This window comes from Camelus dromedarius, chromosome 16 (assembly GCF_036321535.1).
Source record: "Camelus dromedarius isolate mCamDro1 chromosome 16, mCamDro1.pat, whole genome shotgun sequence".
Taxonomy (NCBI): domain Eukaryota; kingdom Metazoa; phylum Chordata; class Mammalia; order Artiodactyla; family Camelidae; genus Camelus; species Camelus dromedarius.
In genome coordinates, this window is record NC_087451.1 from 29,354,401 (window position 1) to 29,372,554 (window position 18,154).

The window sequence follows — 18,154 nt, forward strand, 5'->3', positions numbered from 1 at the left end:
GGCGGTGAACTCCACTCAAAGGGCAAACTGGCCAGCAAGGATTTTTATGGATTGGGAGAAAATTATTTTTTTTATCCAATTTGCAAGGATGCATTAAGTATCCCCAGGCCTGGAGCTTTCAAAGACATCTGTGCTCTGAGGGGCAAAGAGCAGAAAGGGAGTGTCTGCAGATGCCTCGGGAAGAAACATTAATTTAGAAGGAGAGGTCGAGATAAGCTCAACTTTGGTTGTGTCTGTGTGTGTGTGCGTGTGTCTGTGCACGTGTGTGTCTGTGCGCGTGTGTGCGCGTGTAGGAGGGAACACGTGGAGGCGGAACCGAGCCATCCGTCTCTCTCTCTCGGGGCGGGAGGGGAGGTGGCGCATGGACAGATGGGGCGGGAGGGGAGGTGGAGTGTGGGGGCAGACGGTGTTGTGAGTGACCTTGTGTCGCTGAGTGCTGTTGAGTAACGCCTGGAACTACCAGAAGCTCGCAGGGTGTGGCCCCCTGCAGCTCCCAGCAGGGGTTCAGCAGGATGCCTGCATTCTGGGAGGACCTGGAAGCAATCAGAAGACAAACTCAAGTTCAACAAAGATCGAATAACACACTCACAAAGCAGCCTCACGTGGGAGACGTCTGTGTGCCTGGAGTTTCCAGAGCAGGACTTAGGGCTTGGAGACTGGTCCCGCTGACATCCCGGGACAACAGGTGCGTGCAGGTATCATATCCACGGTTCTCAGCTCAAGACTGGCACGTGTCATCTCTTTAATCCTCACAACAGCCCTGGAAGCTGGATTCCCTGAGGACACTGAGCCACGGATGGATGGTTAGCATGAGGCCATCCAGAATTTGAACCCACAGCTGCTCTCTGGTGGCAACACTGGCTGAGGACATGTGACTCTATGATCCAAATCAGAGCCACTCAGGGTGAGATCTGAGGCCGAGCTGCTGCCCCTGGATCTACAAGATGAAGCCAGAAATGGGGGGGGGGGGTGTTTAGAACCTTCTACAGCCAAAGAGCAGTTTTCTGTCTAACTCGGTGTCTGTTGATGCTAATGGTAAGAAATCGGGCTCTGTATTTTGTATGTCTTTTTACTCCATTTTTCCAGTAAGCCCATTTGTATAGCCTTTTTTGAAAACCAAAATATAGGTCTGCAGTCAATCAGAAAAAAGACGAGGCTGTTGCCACAGGCAGCGCGAGGAGCACGCGCAGAGAGGGCGCCCGTGCCGGGTCGCAGAACGGGCGAGGTCAAGCAAGCTCCGTGGCCGCCTGGGGGCCCCGGGGCGGCGCCTGGCTTGAGGGCGCAGCCGTGCACGGGGCTGCATTTGTCTACGCGGGCCGCCCTTACGGAGCGCCAGGCTGGGTGGCGAACACAAAGCTGCTTGTTCACAGTTCCGGAGACTGGCCGTCCGCGATCAGGGTGCGGGCAGGGGGCTCCCCCTGAGGCCTCTCTCCCGGCCGTGCAGATGGCCCCGTATCCTCACGTGGTCGTCCCTCTGTGAGTGTCTGCGCCTTCACCTGCAGGGACTCAGTCAGGTTGGACTAGGCCCCCCCCCCCCGTGATCTCGTTTAACCGTCATCCCCTCCTTCAAGACCCTGTCTCCAAGCACGGCCACGCTCTGAGGTCCTGGGGGTTAGGGCCTCCGCATTTAATGCGGAGGGGACACAATTCATGAGAACTCTCTGTGCTGCTTTCGCAATTTCTTTGAATCTTAAATTATTTCAAAATAAAAACTTTTTTTTAAAGTTGACACTGCCTCTTCCAAGACAGCGCGGCCTCTGCGGTTTGTCGCGGAGGGGTCCCCACAGGCGCGCCCAGCGTCCCGGGCTCCGAGGAGTGCTTCGGGAGGGATGCGGTGCTGGCGTGGGCCAGGCCCTGCCCCTCTGCGTCTTCTGCCCCCTGGTTCCGTCGCTCCCCATCCTCGGCGGGCAGTGGAAGGCTCGGGGAGCAGGTCCCGGGGCTGCCCACGGAAGCTCCTCCCGAGCCTGCGCCTCCTTTCCTCTCGTGGGTGTCTTAGGCGCACAGGCTTCTGCTGCCTCTGTGTTCTTCCCACAGCCCTGCACGAAGCAGGGTCCCTCGAAGGCCCTCCGCACGACGTCTTGACATGTCCTAGACGTTCACTGTTGTCTCCCTTCAGGTGCTCTCCCTCCGCCCCAGTGTGATGGAGGCCCGTGCCCCGTGGTGGACCCGTCCGCGGGGCGGGAGCACATCACTCACGCGAGGGCGTCTCCCGAGTAAAGAGGGCGCCTGCTCTCATAGCAGGACCTTGCAGACGGCGATCAGGCTTTAAATGCTCTGCTCAGCTTAGAGGCTGTAGGTTGATGTCGTCTTCATTTCCATGGTGCTGTCTGCAGCCAAGGAAGCGGACACCCGCACGACTGAAACAAATGTCACCCACACCAGGAGTGACCGCACGTGGCCTTCAAAAGTTGTCTCTTGTGTGTGAGCCAGAATGTCTCTGGATCGGCCACACTTCTAGACCCTTCTGCTGCACAGAAAGTTCCCAAGGCGGGGGCAGGGTGCAGCTCAGTGCAGAGCACATGTTTAGTTAGTGTGCATGAGGTCCTGGGTTCAGTCCCCAGCACCTCCGCTTAAACAAACAAACAAACAAATAAATAAATAAATAAACCTAATTTCCTCTCCCCTCCAAAAAAACAAAAAGCCCAAACATGAAAAGAATTCCCAAGGCAAGAACGTAATGATTTTTAAATAATTTAGTATTTCACTTGGCCCCATACACGCTTTGCAAACTGCCTTGCTCTCGGCCCCCCGCGTGTCGTTGGAGCATTGCACTCTGACCCTGCTTCCCAGGAGCTCTGCCACTCCTGGGGGAGACCCTCATCCTTCAGCCTCCAGAGCCAGGCGTGCGTGGACCCAAGACCCACCTCCACTGGGCGGCCAGGAAGGCTGAGGCCTTACTTTATCTTCTATGAAGAAGTTCATTTGAGTGAGTTTTTCTCCTCCGAGTCTAAAGGAAAGACTTTTTTTTTAAGGTGATGGTGCATCCCAGAGGGGGAGTGTGCACCTGCGCTCGGCAGGCGGTGCTCGGGCACAGGGAGGTTAAATGGCTCGTCCGGGTGTTAGAAGACACACAGCATTTCACTGGAGGTGTGGCTGTTTCCTCTGAAAACTCCAAAAGGGCAGGAATATTAAACCTGCACTCCTGAAAGACTGGGCGTCTGATGCCAGAAGGGGTCCTGGGAAGCCTGGCATTTCTTTGGAGTCTTATTTGTTGTCTTAAAAATTCATGCAGATCTTACATCTCGTCCACAATATGCTCGTGCTGGTTGTAGCATAACAGTACTATTTCCCCCAAATCCTATGTCTGAAAGCTTAAGAAACGCTGGGCATGCTGGCTTGGCTACCCCGTTTCATCACTGTTTCCTGAGGGGCCTGAGGGGGTGGGTGGGAGTGGGTTCCCTGGTTTGGGAAGCACTTTGGGGGGGTGTAGGGAAAGGGCTCTGACCTGAGATGCATGTGAGTTGGGGGTGGGTGCGGCTGGATGAATTTTAATGCCGTGGTCTGTGAGGTTTGATGAGGCTCCTCACATAACTCTGACGTTCATGGGGGGCCCAGTAGCCTAGAGACGAACTGCTGAGTGAAGGTGCCTCACCCCCAGCCATCACCCCACATCCACTAGGCTGCCGGGTTTGCTGGTAATGATCTCTGCTCTTCCTTCTCTGTGTGGATGGGGTGACGCCTCCGGTACCCATGGTGGCTACTGGGGATGACGTGATCTCTCAGACACGCCCATGTTGGCCACAGGGGTGGGGTGATGTCTCTGGTGGCATCCTGAGTTAGAATGAAACCCAAGCACGTATGCATTCACTCTCCAACATTTATGGAGACGTTAAGGGCAGGAGACAGCCTGGTGCTGTGCGTTCTGAGCTAAGCATAGGCTGGTGCAAAGACGGATAAAATACAGCCCGTGGTCTGCAGGAGAACCCTCGCTGTGTGTGACCCTCTCACGCTGGGCTCTTATTTAACCCTCAGAGCACCCTGCGAGGTGTGTTTCTCTGTGGGAGGAGCCTAGGTCTGGAGGTGGCCCTCCGCAATCAGAGGAGGGCCTTCCCGCCTTCCCGCGTGTTCTCCTGGCTCCAGCCCGGCAAGCTGCCGCCCCTTCCTGCTGGAGCAGGGGACGCTTACCAGCGGGGACTGGAACCTGGAGAGGAGTCTGCTTCCTGGGGTCACAGATCCCGCAGCGTCCAGCTGTGGGTGGAGGGAGGAAGACCAGTACATCCATCTGTGTGTATGTGTATCCATCCATCCGTCCATCCATCCATCACCAATTGTCATCCATCCATCTGCTCCCTCTCTCTCTGGAAGTCATTGCTTATTATTGTCATTATTATTATTGCAAATTTTATTTTTAAACTTCATCCTCTTTTGACCTTACAGGGGTGGGGATGGGGAGAAGTGACAACAGTGCTGTGTCCTTGCCCTGCAGTCTTTCATGCTTAGCTGGGAACCCTATTGGCTCTCAGGCCTCAGCCGTCCAGTGAGGGCAGGAAAGCTGTGAAGTGGGAAATGAGAATGGAGGGGAGGAAAGCCAGGCAGAAGGTGGATGGGACGTGGAAGTGTGCCAGAGGAGCCTCTGGATTGATGGTCAGACTGACGTATGTCATGTGGCATCTGGCTGTGACACCCAAGGCCATCCAGCTCTAGCCCCAACCTGTCCTGCCCCCTGCACCGCCCCCCCTCCTGGCCATCCCACAACCACCTGGGTCACAGTTGTCATCTGTGAGGCTTTCCCGCTAGGGCCCATCAGCTCAGGGCAGCCGTGTGCCCCAGGGCACACTGGCAGTGTCTGGAGACATTTGTGGCTGTCACACTAGAGCAAATGGGGAGGCGTGACCCAGTGGCCTCTCCTAACCATCTCGTGTAGCCGTGTGCGGCTTCCTGTCGCTCGTGGGAGTGGGGGCAGCCCCATGTGGGGTTCACGGGCGGCAGGGATTCTACACTGTCGGGAGGTCGCCCGCCAGCTGCGTCCCCTGTCCTTTTCTCCCACCTGGTGGCCTGGATCCCCTGGGCCTCACTCATCGACCACACGGACGCCTCTCCTTCAGTTGTCTGAGCTGACCACTCAGACCAGTCCCCGGGCTCCATAGCAACCTGCCGCTCAGGAGGAAGCTGAGTGGAACCGCTTGCTTGCTTCGAGTTGTGTGTGTGTTGGGGGTGGGGGAGTGAGATGGAGAAGGACTGTCAGGAGGGTGCTCCTCTCTCCTTAAAGAACGGGCTGACCCTCCAAGTCCTCCTTCTGGACACGCTGGGGTCCTCAGATTTCACACTGTGGCTGAGGTCACCATTGTCTGTACCGTGGATCTCTGTAGACTGCCTTCCCGTGGTGGGGGTGGGGTGCAGCCTGGGTCTGCGCTCCTTCGGGAAGAGAAGACTTCATGGTGGGAAGCGCTGTGCCCCCGGCTTCCAGGGCGCTTCCAGATCCCCGGGGTCTGGGGAAGCGGCGGATGTCCGCCAAATGGTGGTCCAAGGGTCTAGTGAAGCCCAGGGCCCCAGGATGGGGGATGGAGGCTGGCCACCAGGGCGCAGTCCCACCTGACACCTGAGTGCGGGAGGAACCTGTCCTGGCACCACGGGGGGGGGGGGGGTAGAATGCACACCCGGAGGAGGCCACCTTCAGGCTGTGCACGGAGCCGCAGAGCGTGTTGGGTGCGGACTGCCCTTCAGACTTGGAAGTGAGGCAGACGTCCAGGCTGAAAGATCCAGCCGGGTTGTTCCTAGGAGGTGTGAGACATCCAGAACCTTTGCTTAGGGAGAGGCCGCTGATGCAGACGCCCCATCCAGCTAGAGAAGGAGAGCTCAAAGGAACGTCCTGTTTCTGCAGGCCTTCTGTCCAGGGGACTTGACCCCACTGCACAGAGCCCGTGGACCCGTGTCCACCCCCTGGCGGGCAGACGAGAGGCCTTGGCAGGGGCAGAGCCCGTCTATCCACTCCTTAACCTGCTTCCTTGCTGTGAGTCCAGGGCAGGTCCTGGAGAGGCTAGGCAGCCCCTCAGAGCCTTTGGGGAGGCATCAGCCTGAGGCATCGACCGCCTAGTTATCATGCAGGGAGTGTGCGCTTGGAGAAATTTAGATGTATTTTGTGTGTGTGCGCGTGTGTGCTTGCATGTAAATGTGGGTAGGTGCTGTCCTGATTGATGGCAATTAGCATTTTCTAACGGGAACAGATGTTCGGACTGCCAGGAGGCCGGTACCTAACGCCCACGCCGCCATCTGCTCGCTGGGCGGGCAGGGCCGGAGGAGGCGCCCGGCCCGTGGCCCTGCTGTCCCTGTGGCGTGCGCTGGGCAGGGTCGTGCAAGATTGTTTCTGGAGGGAAGAAAAATAATAATAAAGACGTTTTCCTGGGTTATTATGGGATGGAGCCTTCTCCCTGACTAGCGGCTCCGGTGTCTCCGAGGACAGAACAAAGGGAGGAGAGGGGGCAGGCACAGTGTCGGCTCTGGACCTGGGGTTGGGTGGGTGGGGTGGGTGGTGCGGCCTTGGGAGGCCCTGGCAGGGTGTTGCAGCGCACTGAATCAGTTCTTGGTTTAGAGCAAGGAGGTGACGGGGAAGGGAGGTGAGGGAGAGGGAAGTCAGGGAGGGTTCCTCTCAGACCAGCTCAGGAATATGAGACCCGCGGGTCCCCAGGGCAGCATGGTGGGTGGGGGCTCAGGGCTGGGCCGTGCCCTGCTCTCCCATCACTGACCGGTGGCCCCACTGGCTATGGAGTGGCCATGCCCCTGCCGCTGCCGGCTCCGGCTCCGGCTCCGGCTCCCAGTGCGGGTGAGTCACGCGCAGTGTGGGCTGGGGGCCGTCGACCCCTGGCCTGCCTTCGTGGCCAGCTACACTCAGCTGTCCTGGGGGCCAGGGCAGACCCCAGCCGCAGCCTGCCTGGCTCCTCGCCCTCCTCCCCTCGGCCCACCGACACGGCTCTTACAACTTTTCCTGAAACATTCTTTCTTTGTTTCTTTCTCTCTTGTTGTCTTCTTAAAACAAAACAGTTTGTTTGCTTGCTATAAAAAGAGTCGCCCCCATGCAGTCACCAGCCCGAGTGCCGTCTCCCCATCCCCAGCGTCTGCATTGCAGCAGCGCCTCCTGCTGGCAGGTGTCTGCGGGGTTCTGTCGCCTGTCCTCTAGCCACCCCAACAGATGTACCGGGCTCTAACTGGGGGCTTGGCGCCTGGCCGCCTCCGCTGTGGCCCAGGGCCCCCCACTCGCTCTGCGAGGCTCACGTGTGCCGCCCCTTCCCCCCACCTTGTACCCATTCTCTGTCTTGGTGGGCGTCTTCCCAAACTGGTGGGCTGGAGGGAGTGACGTTGGGCGTGCCCCGCTGACGTGTCCCTGGCCGCTTGCCCGCCGCTTTGGAGGAGAGGAAGCACACTCGTTTCTGAGGGGCGAAGGGGGAGGGAAGGTTTCCTGAGGTGTCACGGTCTCGCAGAGACCCTGCTGCAGAGCAGAGGGATGGGTGGCAAGCTCTCCTGAGCGTCGCCACCTGGATGTCCTGGTCTGGGTCCAGTGACGTTCCTGCACTGGGTGGGCCGCCAAGGTCTCTGCGGGGACCCTGGGAGGGGTCTGTTTTTGCAGAGCAGCCCTACAAGACTTTGGTGCTGTGGGGACTCAGGTGGTGGCGGGGATGGTGTGGTGAGGGCAGTAGCAAGACAGTGAGAGAGGCTGCTCCCTCCCTTCTTCCCGCCACCTGGAGTGGGCTCGGGCTGAGTGCCTCTGGGAGGAGTGGAGGCTGGACGACCCCCCACGCGCGGGCTGGAGAAATTCAGTGGAAGTTTTCAAGCTGGCAGCCAGCAGGGTGGGCCTTGGCCTTGCCTGAGAAACACAGCCTCCCCTGACCTCCTACGTTTATCGCTGTGTGTCTGTGTTCTCACTCTGCATGGATGTCTGGCGTCTACCACTCTGGAGACCACCATGGGATTGACACCAGGGTTCCTCAGCCTGGGCACTACTGACGTGGGGGGGGGGACGAGCTCTGGGTTGGGGGTGTCCTGGGCACCGCAGGACAAGCTGTCTCCCTCACCTCCACCCACTGGGCCCCATGGCGCCCCTCCGCCTGCTGTGACAACAGTGCTGTCTCCAGATGTGGCCCCGGGGGATCCCAGCTGAGAACCGCTGTTAATCTGCATTCAGGTGACTCTGTTTCCGACTCCACTTCCAACACGTGAGAGTTTACTCTACAGCAGGCACCTTACAAGCCTTTTGAAGTGTCTGTTCCTTGTCACAGCACCGTGAAGCAGAGGTTGCTACTGTCTACACCCTACGGAAGAGGAGCCTGAGAGGTTCAGAGGGCCCCGGAACTTGTCTCGTGGAGGAGACAGACATGCTACAGCGCGTCCTCCCCTTGCAGTGAGGGTGCAGCTGTATAGAGGCAGAATAGACTCTTCGGGAGCCCAAGGCAAGGGCTTTTGAGCTGGGTTCTGAAGGACGCATGGGAGTTTTCTGGGGGAGAAAGAGGTGGACAGAGAATTGCAGACAGGGCAAAGGCATGAAGGTAAGAAAAGACACCGTTTAAGAGGAGGCACAGAAGCGGGCGTTGGCTGGAGTGTGGGCGACGAGGCCAGGTAGGTGGCGCTGTGGTGCAGCGGTCCGCGCGCCCCGGGGCGGGAGGGCTGGCGGGCTTGATGCGGGGGGGTTGGGGAGCTGATCATGGTAGTGGTGTGGTAAAGGGTGGACCAGAGTCCTTCCAGGAAGTTGCTGCCAGAGTTGGGATGGAGAGGATGAAGCTCTGGACTCAAGGGCAGCAGGAGAGGCAGAGAGAGGCCAATTTTTAAAAAAATTGAGTTAACATTTACTCAACATGAACTTAACTGTTAATCATTTCAAAGTTTACAATTCAGTGGCACTGAGTGCATCCACAGTGCCAGCACCCCCCCCCCCCGCCTCTATCTTGTTTCAGAACCTTTTCTCCCCCACCAAGGAGAAGCCTGGCACCCGTCGGCAGTCACTCCCCAACCCCCTCGCTCAGCCCTGGCAAGCGGTGATCCACTTCCTGTGTCTAGAGATTTGCCGATTCTGGAAGCTCCATGTAAATGGAGTTAAATGTGGCCTTTGGCAGCGCAGGTCAGTACTTCACTCCTCTTGGTGACTGAACGCTATGCCACGGGTAAATGGACCACGCTGTGTTTATCCATTGTCTGCTGCTGCGAAAGACCAACTCTTTGAGGGAGGTTTCTGGCTCTGGCAACGTGCTAGTTGAACGAGGAAATAAAACCATGACCTCAAGTCCTGTAACTTTCACCGTTAAACCCCCTCCACCCCCCCGCCCATCCTCGACCGCAACCTCCACGTCCCACCTTCAAAGAACAGGTGTTTCGATACCTGCCGTGTGTTGAGAAGGCTTATTCTGAGGCTTTAGGAATGTGGCCGCTGAGAAGGGAGTCTGGAAGTCGCTAGGCTTCGTGGGGGGTGGGGCAGTGGACATGGCCTCCCCGGGAACACAGGCAGCCCACCCCTCCCCTGGTGTCCTCCTGCCAAGAGCACTGTCTGCTCCTCGGGATTCCCTCCTCTCCAGGTGGGGTGCTGCCCACGCCATCAACCCCTCTGAGCCCTGGCCACACTGCGGTCCCCAGCACTCCCCGCTTCCTGGAGAAACGCGGAGCCTGGCAGCGCGGGGGGGGGGGGGCGGGCAGGGTCCCAGTGCCCAGCACAGCTGCTCCTCTTCCAGCCGCCCCCGCTCCCTGAAGTAAACTGGAGGAAGAACGCTAGCCCTTCCCCACTTCCACAGCCGGCCTCGGAACGCCGGGCTCCGTGGAGGTGACACCACTGTCCCCAAGAGCCCCGTGAGCTGGCTGGGCCTGTGCACTGCGCTGAGAGGGGCCCGAGGGCCCGAATCCCAGGCGTGGGCTGTGGAGGAGCCAATGGGAGGGGGAGCTGGCCAGGTCTGGGGGCTGCAGAGGCCAGGCACGTGGGAGATGGGGGAGGGGAGGGCACCTCGTTGGGAGCAGAGACAGTGTTCTGCCTCCGGGCACTGCTGCAGTCTGAGGCGAGGGGACCCTCTGACTCTCCCCAGATAGGGAGACCCCACGGGCCATGGGTAGTGGAGGTGCCAGTGACCCATGGGGCCGCCTTCCCCGGAAGAGCCGGTGGACATGTTGAAACAGACACCAAGGCACGTCACAGGGAGTTACCGGCCATGTGCCTTGGGTGGGTGATTTCACAGATCTCCGGAAGTCGGTGACATTTGCAGAGATGAGGAAGGCCGTCCCCCGCTCATGAGCCATAATAAGACACCCCCTCCCCCTGGACACTCCACAAGGGGGTGGCCCCCTGGTACTGAGCCCACACGCGCCATGCAGGTGAAAGCTGTCCCGTGCCACCTCTGCCTCCACTGGACACCTTTCCCCACTGCCGTGCGAGGCTCTGTGGGTCTCACCCACCTGTCTGCTCAGAAAGCATAACCAGGGCCCAACATGTGCCAGGCATGAGCTGGCCAGGGCAGCGGACAGCAAGCAGGAGTGTCCCTGGGGGGCTGATAACCTGGTGAGGAAGGCGGCCACAAACAAGGGGTCCATGCCTGGGTCATCTGCCGTCGGTCCTCTCACCTTGTCGTTGACATCAGTTCCATCTGTGTCCAGCACCTGTAGCTCTGCCTGGGTCGCTCCCACACACTTGGTTACAAGCTGTTGTGAGGGCCCTAAAGGAAACAGACAGGGTGTTGTCCCCGAAGACAACTCAGGGAGGAGCATTTAGAAGAGGGCCCCGAGCCGAGTGGCTGGGGAGGGTGTGCGGGGGCAGGTAGTTCAGGCTGTAGGAACAACCTGTGCCGAAGCTTCACAAGCCAAGAGCCGGTTTATTGAAGAGACTGAGGGGCTGTGATGTGGACAGGGAGGGGACCAGCCAGGGTGTGGCTGGACCCCGGTAGTGAAGGGCGTGGTGATGGAGGTGTGCATGGCTTGCGTCTGTGAGGTGCAGTGGGGACTCAGACTAGGCCGTTCAGGTGGGCACAGCTGCTCGCACTCGGGACAGCCCAACAGCGCCACTCGTCCCCGGGGGGTGGGAACCGGCCCTCGGTCAAGCCTGGTACCTCTCCCCGGACACCTGGACCTCTGGGCATCGGGACACTGCATCAAGTTCCTAACTGGTCTCTTTGCCTCAGATCCTGGCTTGGGGTGAATGGATCTCAGCCTGGGGCGAGGATGACCCTAGGAGAACAAGGATGAGAGGGTCAGAGGGCACATGGGGGCTGAGAGGTGTACAGGTGATGCTGGGGTGCTGGGGGAGGGCAGAGGCTGCTGCGTTCACCCTGGGCTGGGTGGGGGCCCGTGAGAAGCACCCTCCTGGGTGGTGAAGGCTACACCCATGATCAGGGCACACGCCTGCTGTCTGCCTCAGGCCCTCGGGACGGTGGAACCGCGCCCCTGGGAACTGAGTCGGTCCCTCTTTCCTGTTCTCTGTCAGCCAGGGTCCCCCGTCACAGCCACTCATGAAGCTGCCCACACACGTCCGCACCCCTGCCCGCACCTACACGGGCCTGCACACACCTGCAGGCTCACCTTCTCTCTGTGACCTCAGCGCAGATGCAGGCTCCCCAGGGTCATGGAGCCGTGGCGGGCCATCTTCCAACTGTCCGTGTTGTCGCCAAGCTAGTTTCAATATCCCGCCTCCCCGACTTCCTGCGCACTATCCCCCGGTGGGAGGGCACCCTTCCCTGTCAGCGCGGCCGGCTGGACTCAGGGAGTGGCCCTGCTCAGGGGGCCTCCAGACCCCACGCTCACCCTGTCACAGCGAGCTGAGGCGGCAGCCCCCAGGATGCCCCGTTCGTGATCTGCTCTCCGGGCATCACTGTGACTTGGTGCACGGGCAGCAGGCTGGGGCCTGGCCAAGGCCGGTCCACCTTCTGGGCTCCAGTACCGCACAGCTAGCTTTTCACACTAACTTCCTGTAACATTAGTGAGTGACACTGCCCCGAGCGCGGGCGGGGCCTGCTGCTGAGACTCGCTTGCTGGAGCCTCAGGGCGGCCCCACGCTGCAGGTCTGATCGTCGCCCCCACCGCACAGACGTGCAGCTGACACTCAGGGGGACGGAGCAGTTTGCTCAAAGCTGCAACCTCTTGGGTGGACTTGGCAGATGTGGCCCAGGTGCTGTGAGGGACAAGGGAACAGCTCCCCTAAGCAGACAGTGCCCTGGCCCTGCCCGGACCCGTGTCTGTTTTGGAGCAGCCATGTGTGCTGACGCGCGGCTGGGTGACCACAGCTGGCTGGACCCTGCCTGCCAGGTCTCTCCTGGTGGCTCCCTTCCCCACTGCAGCTGCCCGCACAGACCCTCCCCGCTCCTTGCCCCTGACCACCGTGCCCCCCTCGGCGAGGGCCCAGGCAGAAACCCCCTCTCGCCCAGCCACACTCAGTGCGTTCTTTAAGCCCTTGTGCGTCAGGCGTCGCACCCAGGTTTGCACGGTGGCGCGCTGTCATTTAATCCTCCTGACAGCCTGATGGCATGGGTGTCACTCTTGTCACCAGTTTTCAGATGATAGAAAGGGAGGTTTGAGATCAAGTAGCTTGGCCAGGGTCCCGCAGCCACTAAGCACCGGCACCCTGCAGACGCCCCTTGACCCGATGTGACTCGCACACTGACCCTCAGGGTCCCCCCCGGACAGCGGGTGGCTTCTCTCTTGCCGATTTGGTCCAAGGGCATGTCTGGCCCCGTGATTCGGTTGAAAGGGTGAGCTGCAGTCCACGGTGGCCAGGTTGGTCTCCTGGGAGGATCTGAATGCACATTTCCTGGCTCCTTCCCGTCCCCAAGACCATGCTTCTTTGAGGCTGGCGTGCTTGTCCTCTGGCCTCAGAGAACAGCAACGTGGCAACTTCTCCTGGGCCCGCCCCTGCCTGCGATTGTCACCCACACTGACGTTCCCCAGGGTTCAGGGTTGACATGCTCAGCTGAGCCGAATAAATTAGCATAAGCACGTAAACCCAAATTTCCTAATATCTTTTTCTCTCATTTACTACCCAGGTGTTTAGTTAGATTTAATTTCTTGCAAATGATACACCTAACCATCATTATGTCCCTAATAACTGAGCATTTCGGTAGCAAATAGTCCTGATGAAGCGAGCAGGCGGCAGCGAGGGTTTAGCGTGTCTGTGGATGGAAACTTCTGGGGAGAAAGCGGGGCTTTGGGTGAGCAACTGGGGCTCCTGGTGCTGGGCGGGGGCAGGGGGGAGCGTCGGCGCTCTTCTAATTGGTGGCTGCCGGCCCTCATTTAGCAAAGCCCGGTTTGTGCTTCTCTAAAAGTAGGTTTTACTTCTTGAATTTGTTTCCTGAGCAAGGGTTTTGCTTGCTCTCCTCTCTTAGGAGCTGTCTTTTTGGACATAAGCATTTGGGACTAGTCTTGGTGACATAAAAACATCGCCTTGTCCGAGGCTGTTTCCCTAGTGAGCGTCCCTGAAGCGCTGCCACTCTGTGTTTGGAAAAGGGTCCTTTTCTTTCTAACATTGTGCCCAGGTCGTGGCGAGTGGCTCGTCGTTTTCCCCTGACCTCTTCGCCGTAGATTTGGATGAACCTGGAATTCCAAATGCAAGGAAGCTGGGGGTGAGTCATTCTCCTGGAGTCCCCGCCCAGGACCCACATCCTGCTGGGGCTCCAACGGGCGAATCTTCGTTCTTGTCTCGGGACCGGCTTCTTCCTGTTTGTAGAGAGATGCTCCTCCAGCCCCCGGGGGCTCTCCCATCTCACCCTTCCTGTACCCAGGGTCACTCTTGTTCCCAGCCCAGGCCTCAGGTCACATCCTGAGATGGCAGCTGATTAGGATTGAAGTGGGCAAGTCAGGAGGGTGGGTAGGGGGCTTGCCGGGGCTCCCCACCCACCGGCAGCTTTGACTCCCCGGCTCTGGGTGCTCCCGTTCCCAGGGCCCCTTCACCCACATGACTTCCATCTTGTGGGTGCCCGCCTGGGTTTTAGGAACCTCCCATCATTTCGCTTCCTCTCGATCTGTCTTCCTGGAGCTCCAGGAGTTGCATTCTGGGTTTGGCATTCCACTGTGCTAACATCGGCCCCCTGGTGAGAGACGAGATAGCTGCGATTAGCCTAATGAGTGATTAATTAACAAGCGGGGGGGGGGGGGCTGGATGGTGGAAATGTTCTGACCCTGCCGAACAGCGAGACAGGGACGGGGACGGTGCAGCCCCAACAGGACTTTAACCCTCGAGTGCACTCCTGACAGCCACACGGCTGTGTCTGCGCGCGTGTGAGGCTGCGTGTGCACACGTGGGGCATGCTGCCGTGATGCTGGGCCAGCTGCCCACCCAGAGTCCGAAAGGCGATGTCCACCCAGGAAGATGCTCCACAGGGTCCACAGGCGGCCAGATCTGCAGGGTGTGTGTTTGTGCAGGCAGGTTGCTGATTGGCACGTAGGCATCTTCACCCACAAATGAATGACGGAAACTGATCTTAAGTGGCAGTTATGCAAAATGCTGAACTATCTCTGGGCGGAGGATGTCGGAGTCTTCACCACGGTTTTTGTTGGATAAATTGTGCTGGAGTGACTTGGGTGGAGTCGGGGGAGGGCTCGGGGAATTCTTGCTGACTCACCTTGATGGGGGTTGAGTGTCACTGGTGATTGGACAAGGGGCGGGGCTGGACGTGGGCTGAGGGAGGAAGGATGGGGTGGAGGAAGGAGGAAGAGAGGAAGGGGACAGGAGGTGAGTGACAGGTCCCCACAGCCATCTCCGGGATATGTTCTGTTCAGCTCCCACTGTAATTAAATGCTCCTTTTCTTCATGGAAACCAAAGGGAACACAGTGCCGGAAACTGATCCTGGGCCTCCTCCCCGTCCTCCCAGTGTGGAGCCGGTGTGGGAGGTTCCATTTGCTCTCCCCCTCCCCACTGGGGAGGGACCCCAGGGAAAGCCGGGAGAGGGCACCCAGCCCTGCCGTCCCGCAGAGCAGCCTCCACCCAGGGGCTACGGCTGGAGGACGTGAGGATGACCGTGGGAGGAGCGAGGCGGCAAAATAACTCTGCCAACGCCCGGAGCGCCAGCCCGAGCCAGATTCCCCCTATAATGCAGGCGTTTTCTCCCCTCCAGAGCCTCCGTGAGGGCGGCTTGCTGCCTGCTCTCCCGTACGCAGGGGCTGCCGACCAGCCAGGGAGAGTGGGCCTGCCTATCTCGCAGCTTGTGACAAGGCCTGGTTCCTGGCTCTGGCCCTGCCCTGGGAACTGCTTTGAGTGGAAGCCCCTCACCCCATTCTTTGACTATGTCCGTGTGAGGGTCCTGGGGCCACCATAACAATGATCACAAACCGGGGGCTTAAAACCACAGAATGTGTTCTCTCACAGTCCTGGAAGCTGCGGGTTTGAGATCAAGGTGTGGGCAGGGCTGCGCTCCCTCTGAAGGCGCTGGGGGAGGACCCTTCCCGCCTCTCCCAACTTTTGGAGACCCCGGCATCCTTGGCTTGTGGCCGCGTCACTCCAGTCTCTGCCTCTGTCATCATTTGACCCTCTGTGTGCGTCTCCCTCCTCTTCTGTTCTTTATGAAGACACTGGTCATTGGACGTTGGGCCAGCCCTAATCCAGGGTGAGTTTATCTCGAGGTCCTTGCCTTAGATACATCTTAAATATATCTGCCAAGACCCTTATTCCAAAATGAGGTCACGGTCTCAGAGTCCAGGGGTAGCCCTTGGACATATCCTTTTGGGGGACACTGAATTCAACCTATGGCAATGCCCCAGGTTTCAGTTTCAGTTCCTTGGCCCCAGTTGTGTCCCCACCTTCCTCACTCCCACCCCCTCTTCTCAGATAGGGCCCATCCTGGCTGGCCCCTGGCCTGGCTGCAGGTGCTCTGCCGAGCAGTGGACAGCACAGAACCCGACAGAGTGCAGGCACCCTCCGTGACGTCCCATCCGCCGGCAGCAAAATCCGTTAGAAGTGGGGGGCCAGGACGGTGGCTGAGCCATGCTCGGGGCACACAGTCATGAGTCTGAGCCCTTCACGCCCTGCTGATGCTGGGCAGCACCCCAGTGGGTCCTTCTGTAAAAGGGGGTACGTGTCAGCACCTGCCTTCCCCCACAGCTGGGAGGGTTGAAGGTGCTGGCCGCCAGTGGGGCAGGGGGAGGCCGTTGGCAGGACTTCTGTGGAGGCCGTGGGATGAGGCTGTGAGTTTAATTTCCCTGTGGCTCTGAGCTCGAGCCCTGAGACTTGCTCAAGGGCCTCTCAGAAGCTGACTGGGGCCAGAGCTGCATCCACTTACAGAGGCTCTGATAGACTGAAAAGAGGTGACGCGTTGCAGGCAGGTTACAGAAATTGAGCTGCTTTAAGTGTTTACTGCTAACGGATTCACATGCTTGCCGCACACGCAGAGGGCAGAGACAGCTTCCAGGCTTGTTCTGACAGCCGTCAAGAGAGGAAGGGGGAAGGCGATGACGGGGAGGCCCAGGCCACAGTGGCCCTGCCCTCACACCCGTGGGTGCAGGGAGTCTGGGTGGGACCCGGCAGGACCGCACCGGCTCTCTGCTCCTGTCCCCGCGGCTCCTGACCAGGGGTCTGCCACCCTGCTGCCTGGAGGTGGAGCAGGGAGGCCTGTGCTGAGCTTGGAGCTGGGAGAGGGGCCTCTGGAACTTCCCGGGCGTGTGGACATCGGTGTCCCTGCAGTGCCAGGAGCAGCGGGGGCAGCAGCAACTTGGCCCTGCAGGCTCCTGAGGGGGCGAGGGGGCGCTCGGCTGGGCTGGCCAGGCGGCTGAGGCACTCAGGGCCTCGCAGGCGTCGTCACCTCCGGGGCAGGTTTTCTAAACCCAGTTGCTTCTGACACTTGGAGCTGGAGAGTCTTCACTTGCGGGCCTGTCCTGGGAGCTGCAGGCTGTTTAGCTGCACCCTGGCTTCTCACCCCGTGGGTGTCAGTAGCGTCCCCTCCTCGTGACCACCAGAGATGTCTCCAGGCAACAACGCCAAGCATCTCGGGGGCAAAACCAGGCCCAGGGCGCACCACACGTGGGTGACGTTCAGACCTGCCTCCCGGGCTTTGTCGGGACACAGACTGGGCGTCCGCTGAGGTGTGATGGGTGGTGCAGGGGACACACCGGGTGGGCTGGGTGTGTGCAGGTGGGAAGGGAGTCTCGAGGAGGCGGGGGTGGGAGAGGCGGCTCTGTTGGGAGGCTGTCAGCCATGTGGAACGCTGGGAGCGCCTCCGCCGTGCGCCGAGGTGGGGGCGGCCCTCCCAGGCATGTGGGTGAGGTTTAACAGAGAAATGAGTCTGTGCGCGCTGGGCGCCAAGGCCCATCCATCCTCCTCCAAGGACGCTTCCGTTTAGAAAATTCATTCTGAATCCTTTGCTCCCAGGTCCTGAGCTTCATTCGGCTCTGCCTCTGGGCAGTGGGACTTCTTTATAAGAAAATGTGCTCCCTAATAGAGCCAAGACCAATAAAATCACCACGCACACTCACCTTCCTAGCAGCGCTGTTCACAGTCACCAGAACGTTCAGACAGCCCTGTGTCCATCACCAGATGACCAGGTCGACCCAGTTCAACGTCTGGGTCCTGCGGAATATTATTCAGCCATAAAGAGCAGTGAATTCCCTGCACCTGACACAGTGCTGCACGGATGAGCCTTGAAACGCGACGCTCAGTGAGAGAAGCTGGTCATAAAAGGCCACCGATGTGAGGTGTTCAGAGCAGGCAGATCCTAGAGGCAGAAAGCAGGCCGTGGTTGCCGGGCGCTGGGGGGCGGGGGCGGGGGAGAGACTATTAACAGGCACAGGGCTTCTTTGTGGGGTGCTGAAAATGCTCTTTATATGTTTCCACAGTATCTGAGGCCGCCGTTTGGTCCAGCCCCAGCCTTTGCCCAGCTGCGGCCACTGTGGGCCCCTGGGGTCCTGTCTCAGCTTCCCTTGCCGGAGCTGGGCCTGAGTGAGGTTTTCAGGCCCCTTTCGGGGGTGATGGGAGAGCAGGAGGCTTCTGAGGGAGGAAGCTGTTGACTGAAGGAAGGCCGTGAATGGAAGCAAGGATTCGGACGCTGACAGCAGAGGCGGAGTTGGGCCCGCCCCCGTTGTCCAGGACCCCAGGGGGTTGGGGTCCAAGGGGAAGAGTGCTGGGGGAGCCTGAGCAGCAGGCAGAGGTCAGCCTCCGGCTGTGCTGTGTCAGGGCTGGGGTGTGTGGGGAACATTGGTCCAGGGGTCAGACATGAGTCAGCTGCAGACTCCGTGGTTAAAGTGACGTCTGCTGGGGAGCCCTTAATGACAAGGGAG

The 18,154-nt window shown here is 59.4% G+C and overlaps 2 protein-coding genes across 12 annotated transcripts in view; one reads left to right on the forward strand and one right to left on the reverse strand.

Moving 5' to 3' along the window:
* RBFOX3 (RNA binding fox-1 homolog 3) overlaps positions 1 to 18,154 on the forward strand; it is a 393,881-nt gene that overhangs the window by 111,480 nt on the left and 264,247 nt on the right. For 5 of the 7 annotated variants that reach the window (XM_064495427.1, XM_064495425.1, XM_064495429.1 and 2 more), the window contains exon 1: positions 13,202 to 13,511. The exons of the other annotated variants lie outside the window; for them this stretch is intronic. In XM_064495427.1, coding sequence (XP_064351497.1) covers positions 13,477 to 13,511 — 35 coding nt within the window. In that variant the 5' untranslated portion in view covers positions 13,202 to 13,476. Of the gene's footprint in view, positions 1 to 13,201; positions 13,512 to 18,154 lie in introns of those variants that run through there. 7 annotated transcript variants of the gene reach the window in all.
* On the reverse strand, positions 8,865 to 12,746 carry LOC105105796 (uncharacterized). 5 transcript variants are annotated; one of them, XR_010384537.1, is made up of 4 exons: positions 11,479 to 12,241; positions 11,010 to 11,127; positions 10,463 to 10,619; positions 8,865 to 9,174 (listed from the first exon to the last, which is right to left on the reverse strand). XR_010384537.1 is itself a non-coding variant. In XM_064495424.1 (4 exons), exons 1-4 carry the CDS (start codon positions 12,615 to 12,617, stop codon positions 9,079 to 9,081), a joined length of 366 nt encoding a protein of 121 aa, XP_064351494.1. In that variant the 5' UTR covers positions 12,618 to 12,746; the 3' UTR covers positions 8,865 to 9,078. The 5 variants fall into 5 exon arrangements, 1 of the variants encoding a protein (XP_064351494.1); XR_010384536.1 differs by having other exon boundaries at positions 10,363 to 10,619; XR_010384534.1 differs by having other exon boundaries at positions 9,305 to 10,619.

What these genes read in the sequence shown, in the direction of transcription:
- LOC105105796 (XM_064495424.1), bottom strand. Translation starts at nt 12,617, where the DNA reads ATGCCCTTGGACCAAATCGGCAAGAGAGAAGCCACCCGCTGTCCGGGG. An exon ending in GTCCGGGGGGGACCCTGAGG is followed by an intron (nt 11,128 to 12,557) that starts GTCAGTGTGCGA and finishes TTGTTCTCCTAG; the next exon opens with GGTCATCCTCGCCCCAGGCT. An exon ending in GTCCAGGTGTCCGGGGAGAG is followed by an intron (nt 10,620 to 11,009) that starts GTACCAGGCTTG and finishes TGTTTCCTTTAG; the next exon opens with GGCCCTCACAACAGCTTGTA.